Consider the following 6,425-nt stretch of genomic DNA (forward strand, 5'->3'; position numbering starts at 1 on the left):
TTCATTTTTAACTGTATTTCTGTTTTATCCAACTTTTGCACAGTTTCGATTTAGTTCATATTCAGACTACAGATTTTTTTCTGTCAAATGTTCTACTTCAACTATGTCTTTCACATACAATAAAGAATAGCCACTTGTGATGAAACAGTTGAATTCGAGCAGAAAAATATTTTAATTCATTCTCAGGAGGATCATTAGATGTCAAGACACTACATAATTGGTCGTATGTGAATGGTTCCGAGAATCTGAGTTTCAACTCGAACGGCACACGTTATGACGAACAATAAAAAAAATCAACAATTCTACAAACATTTTTGTCGGTTTTCTGTAAAAACAAAATAAAAGTTTATAAGTTGATTGCTACAAATTTGTCGACTTCAGTTGTTTTACTCTATGGCTATTCTAATCTATAGTCATTATCTTTTTCTGCAGTTATGATTTCAAAAATTCAGTTATGATTATTCATTGAAACAAAAGTTTTTTGTTGTATTTCAAACCTTTTTTTTTATTCATTCAAAATCAAACAAAAAGCTTTTCCAAAGTCAATTCTCGCGTCGAAAGCGAACACAAAACTTGTGATATCAGTTTACAAAATCATTTCGAAGCAATTTCAATCAGCCCATTATTTATAATGTGTCCAAAACGCATAAAAACAATAATTTTCTGCTTGCACTGCCGTATTCGATACTTGAATAGCTGTTGCCTTGCGATGCACGCTTGCGTTTGCTTGCGTTATATGTTTGAAGAATAACGGCTATAGTTCGACTATTATGTTGTTTCGCCTTTATTACACATTGACCTATTATGTATCCTTTTAACTAACTGGTTTGGGCCAACAAACTTTCAGTAACAAGAATTCGTCTGTTTTTCTTTAAATCAAAAAAATGGGCTAAAAATAAGTTTTGAATTTCGTGTATACATAGGCGATTTGGACTTTCAGCACTAAGATGCATCACTTGGGCCTGCTGTCACCGGCTGTGACGAGAATACATCCAAAATGTCAACAATATTGACTCAACATTACTACGAAATAACAATATGACTAAACCATTTTGAATTCCATAGCATTTTTTTCACGTATTATGTGAATCATATACAATATCAATACTGATTACATTTTTGATATACGCATTTTATGCAATGAGCAGCTACAGCTTTCTCGACATGAATTCAGTATGAGAAATGGTTTTTTAGTAGAAATGACGATATTATGAGAATGACCGCTAGCCGTTCGAAAATATACTCATTTATATTTTCTTTCATTTGAATTATGAGAAATGCAACAAAAAATACTTGATTTGATTCCAAACAGTGATATTTTGTTGTTAAAACTATTGAGTATAATTGTCAATAATATTCAAGTGTGCCGCGATGGATTTTTTAAACAAAGCTTAGTGTGTTGAAAGTGTCAGTTTTTAAATTCTCTTGAAACCACTTGGAACTGATAGAACAAGTGTCTTTTGTGAAAATTTCAATTGCCACATAACAAGTGAATTTATTGAGTAAGTCAATCTCAACCCTTTGATGACCACTGGAATAAGAGTGACCTCGACTATTACATCGTTCACGTTTTTTATTGAATTTAACAAAAAAATAAATAGTCTCACCTCCGTAAGACGAACTTTTCCGCACCGTTTTCATAGCGTTCAGCTTTTATTCAGATTTTGCCTAGGAAATTCATAAGAATTTCCCCACACGAATTTCGAACTGGCGAAGCTGTCAATGGAATGTGTGACTGTGTGCGCTTTTTATAAGGTTGACATCACATCGCATTGCACATCTACTAATGTTCAATTCAAAGAACATTTTATTTTTTTCTTCGATTGAACATGTGCTGTGTAATTTTTCGTTTCATGAATTGTTTTCGTGTGAAGATTTTGAGCAGTTTTTCAGAAACTAAACCAAAATTCGTTTTAAATTTGATTCAAATGTTTTATTGAATGAAAATGCAAAAAAATATTGATTTGGAGTTGAAAAATTGGAACAAAATGTGACGAGTTGAAAAAAATACCATTTAAAATAACCACATTTTTCTTGACCAAAATCGTAACGCGTCTTTTTTACATTGTATTTATATGGCAGCCCTTCGAATCCATAGAACAACATGAATGAGCAAACAGCGAAGGAGTGATTTGAAACTCTCATACGAAAGCGCGATTTTTAACAAAATTAAGAACAAAAAAATGCAAGAAATTTTGAATTATTATACCGGTTTGATACGAAAAAAGTGGGTTAGAGGGTGCTAGGTTGTTCCTGGGCCCCTATTATTTTGATGAAATAAATCGAGTGGGAGTGATAAAATCCACCTGGGGAGCCTATTTTGGGTACCTCCCGAACAAAAGTTCGATTTTTTGAAGGTTTTTCATAGGCTAGGTTTCCTAGGGTACATCTGGGGTGGCTGAAAATTTAATGGTTTCCAAGTCTAACGAAGCACAAACGTTTGGTACTTGTAGATTTTCATTTCCCATTCTGGTATTTGAGCAATCGCGCTAACAAATTTTTGCGTACGGCGTACAGCGTACAGGGTACGACACACCCACATTAACATAGCAAAATAACCACTTTAAGGTGCTTTTTGGTGTCGAAAATGGATAGAAAAATGGTTTTTTCGGGGTACCTAGGTTTTGGAGTGATTACAATACTTTTACTCACGACATGGTCGTGCGGAAAAGTAAAATCTTGGTCAAGCTTAAAAGTATCAAATGGTGGTAGAAAAATCGTAGACACGGGGTTAAATCGAAACCCATCCTTTTGCCCAAGTCTGATTGTGACTATTAGAGAGGCTCTCGGAAATTTGTGCCTAGAACGTCAAAGCAATTGACATTTCAATGCTTTTAAGTCAGAAGAACGTCAATTCTGCTAATGACATTGACATTTTAGGCAAAAGCAAGATAGGCGATTTCCTAGAGCCTTTATATACACTGAGAAAAGGCTGGAAGGAAATATTCCAACCCTGCGTTGTAAATGTTGTCATTGCAGACGATTTTGTGAATTGTCCAATCATGGTTGGAATTTGACAAGTACGAAAATGCTATCAATATTCCAACCATGGTTGGACAATTCACAAAATCGTTTGCAATGACAACATTTACAACGCAGGGTTGGAATATTTCCTTCCAGCCATTTTTCAGTGTAGGATACAACAAAAATCCACCCAAAAAATATAGAAAGTGACTCATCTATGTGTCCCATTTTTAAGCTGTAATGTTAATCAATCTTATGAAAAGAACATGAGAAAAGTGTTTAAATTGAAAGGTCTTCATAGAAAGAGAGAAACTCTTCATTATTCGGGATGGATCAACATGAATAATTCATGACGAAAGTACAATTCGAATTTAACAAACTCCAGTCATTCAGTTGTGATCGTCAAAGGGTTAATGTGAAATAATAATTAGTAATGAAAAAATGGCTTTGGGGGAAAAGTACATTCTAGCATCAACAACTGATATCATGCTTGTTATTTTCATTAAAACATTTTATTCTTTTCGAAAACGAACAACATTTCCAGATGAATCAGTGTACAAAAGTCAGCACCGAAAAGTTTCATAACGAAAAACATGTTCGCCTATATAGTAGTGCCAATCGTAATATTGTTATTCATCGTCGCATTTGTACTTGTTTGCCATTTTCGATGTCGAAAACGAGTGACCACTCCCAAGAAATTTGAAGAAGGAAATCCGAGCAAAATCAATGCAACAATGAAATTTGAAGAGCAACTTGATCTGCTGCCTTATAATGAACATTACGAGTTTCCACCAAAAAAATTGATACTAGGTCAGCGGCTTGGAAAAGGCACGTTCGGAATCGTAGTTGAAGCAATGGCAAAAGATATTGTAACCCATGAGAAGGAGAGCAAAGTTATCGTTAAAATGATTAACGGTGTCCATAATAAAGAGGTATGTTCCCAATTTGAATGTAACATCTGAACTTGAATCTCTGAATTGTTGTAACATTTTTTTTTTTTTTCGTAAAAAAATCTTTTTGATCAGCTCTTCAAAATCGCATCTCGAGAATTGAAAATAATGGTTCATTTGGCAAAACATTTAAATTTGGTAAATTTATTGGGTGCAGTGACCAAAAAACTATCGAAACGTAAGTAAAATATCTAAATGTTGGTTTCAAAGTCTCAAGTAAATCATGATTCACAGGCAAATTGATGGTTATCGTTGAGTATTGTCGGTTTGGTGATCTTCGAACATTCCTCATGAAGCATCGTACACAATTCATTGATCAAATCGTTTGTGGCGAAGATGTTATTGATCCAACCATAACAACAAAATTTACTATGCAGCAACGAAACCATTCCTATTCACATTTTAATAGGTGAGTTCACAATATTTTCGAATAAATTCGTTGAGATTTTTTCAGAAATTCATCTAAGACTCAAGTAAATAGCTCAATTGAAAAAGAGATGTGATCAATATAAGAAATAAATATCATTTCCATAGATGTGAAGAGGATGAAAATTCAATTGCAAGCAATAATTCCGATGACTCTAATCCAAATAGAGGCGGAACCATTGACTCACGAACAACACTCTGTCCAAATAATTCTAATTCAAATGGTGAGATAGATGGTCAAAATAACAATGAATAACCAAAAAAATCATTTGAATTTTAAATTTCATTAAATTTAGGATCCTCAAATAACTCGGAACAATTGTTTACGTTTACAACAACCAATTTACTTTGTTGGTCATTTCAAATTGCACGTGGAATGCAGCATTTGGCACTGCAAAAAATCCTACACGGTCATCTGTCTGCAAAGAATGTTCTACTGTGCGATAATAATGTGGTGAAAATTGGTAACTTTGGTTCCGTGCGATCAATCTACGAAATTGGCAAATATCTCGAAAATCGACTGGTAAACCTTTTTTTTGTATGCATTTCCATCCAACAGATTGAGTACGAATGAAAAAAAAACCTATTTATAGGTGCAATTTATAAATTGCAAAAATTCCGCTTAAATATTCTTTAAATTGTTGAAATTCTGAAATTCGTGCCAGTCCCCTTGCTTCAAATTATATTAAAATTTTATTTAAAATCGACAAAATCATAAACCGATTGATGATACCGTAGATAATGGCCCAAGAAAGTCCAATGCCATTTAAATGGCTGTCTCCGGAGACGATTGAAAAATCAATATTTAGTACACCTTCTGATGTGTGGTCGTTTGGTGTCGTTCTCTGGGAACTCTTTTCACTTGGTACATTACCCTACATGGGCGTTGATGACCATCATGACTTACATCGAAAACTAGTTAATGGCTATCGATTGGAAAAACCACACCATTCAACAACAACAATGTAAGACATTTCCTTCATTTTTATTATTTTACGGCTAAACCAGATCGGTGCATGGTCCGATGTTAAGGGATGAAGTGAAAATTTATAAGTCAATTCTAACCCCCGTCCGGTTTGAACCAAAATTATTTCATCGTCATCATTTGAAGACATGATTATTGCCACATTTTTGTGTGCATACGATCCCAACGCACGATCACTCAATGCATGCTCGTTATTACGTTAAAAAGTCAAACATTTTGCCATATTTGCAATAAATTTCATCATTTTGAAATGTGGATTCCCATTTTTATTTTCATTTCAAAGTCTTGCATCATCTTTGGATCCATTTTATCCATGGTTGTCAGCTACTTTAACATTGCACTTATAGTAAATTGAATAAATAATCATTTGTTTGTCATTCCTCTTTCTAGATATAATATTATGTTGTCGTGTTGGCGCATGAATGCCGAACTTCGTCCAACGTTCAATGATCTAGAAGATAAAATCTATCGTTTGCTCGAGCGAAATGTTGCAAACCAATACATCGATCTGAATGAACCATACCTGAAGGCAAATATGAATCCATTACATTCCGGCCAAAAAGAATATTTAAAGTTATTGGATATGAAATTGTCGTCATCGGGCTATGTTCAAATAAACGGCACCAAGGGCACATCGTCTGGTTACGTCGATATGAAGCCCATTACAACAAATAATGCACAAGATAGCATTGTTTAGACTTTCTTACACTTTTCGGATATCATAAGTAAAACTAAGAAAAGAATATTATTTTAAAAGAAAATTCGACTAATTTGTGTAAATGTCGAAAATAATTGAGATTTGTGTAAATGTCGAAAATAATTGAGATTTTTAGACAAATAAACTAGAAACCGATTTTGAAAGTAGAAAAGTGTTTTTCGTTGCATTAAAATCTCGGCTTCAAAAGAAATATTCGATACAATTGGTTTCAGAGAAAAATGCGTTAAATAAAAATTACGATACTGATTTTGGCGGCTACATATAACGCACAATCAAAATGAGCACGTCAACGAGGCATGGTTGCAGTTAATGCGATAGGGACAAAATTTGTCACCACCAGAGAATCATTTCAGCATAGATATTCAATTTTCTGATGAGATCT

At 33.8% G+C, this 6,425-nt stretch overlaps 1 protein-coding gene across 1 annotated transcript; it reads left to right on the plus strand.

Annotated features, from left to right (window-relative positions):
- The first annotated feature begins 1,172 nt into the window (after nt 1–1,172).
- LOC129570390 (vascular endothelial growth factor receptor 2-like) lies at nt 1,173–6,194 on the plus strand. Its single transcript, XM_055449971.1, has 8 exons — nt 1,173–1,502; nt 3,509–3,896; nt 3,990–4,092; nt 4,149–4,323; nt 4,449–4,564; nt 4,637–4,863; nt 5,079–5,305; nt 5,716–6,194. Exons 2-8 carry the CDS (start codon nt 3,558–3,560, stop codon nt 6,020–6,022), a joined length of 1,494 nt encoding a protein of 497 aa, XP_055305946.1. The 5' UTR covers nt 1,173–1,502; nt 3,509–3,557; the 3' UTR covers nt 6,023–6,194.
- The last annotated feature ends 231 nt before the right edge of the window (nt 6,195–6,425 follow it).

The sequence above is a fragment of the Sitodiplosis mosellana genome, unplaced genomic scaffold (genome assembly GCF_009176505.1).
Source record: "Sitodiplosis mosellana isolate CC-2019 unplaced genomic scaffold, AAFC_SMos_1.0 Smas_scaffold_54, whole genome shotgun sequence".
Taxonomy (NCBI): domain Eukaryota; kingdom Metazoa; phylum Arthropoda; class Insecta; order Diptera; family Cecidomyiidae; genus Sitodiplosis; species Sitodiplosis mosellana.

What these genes read in the sequence shown, in the direction of transcription:
- LOC129570390 (XM_055449971.1), top strand. Translation starts at nt 3,558, where the DNA reads ATGTTCGCCTATATAGTAGTGCCAATCGTAATATTGTTATTCATCGTC. An exon ending in ACGGTGTCCATAATAAAGAG is followed by an intron (nt 3,897 to 3,989) that starts GTATGTTCCCAA and finishes CTTTTTGATCAG; the next exon opens with CTCTTCAAAATCGCATCTCG. An exon ending in GACCAAAAAACTATCGAAAC is followed by an intron (nt 4,093 to 4,148) that starts GTAAGTAAAATA and finishes CATGATTCACAG; the next exon opens with GCAAATTGATGGTTATCGTT.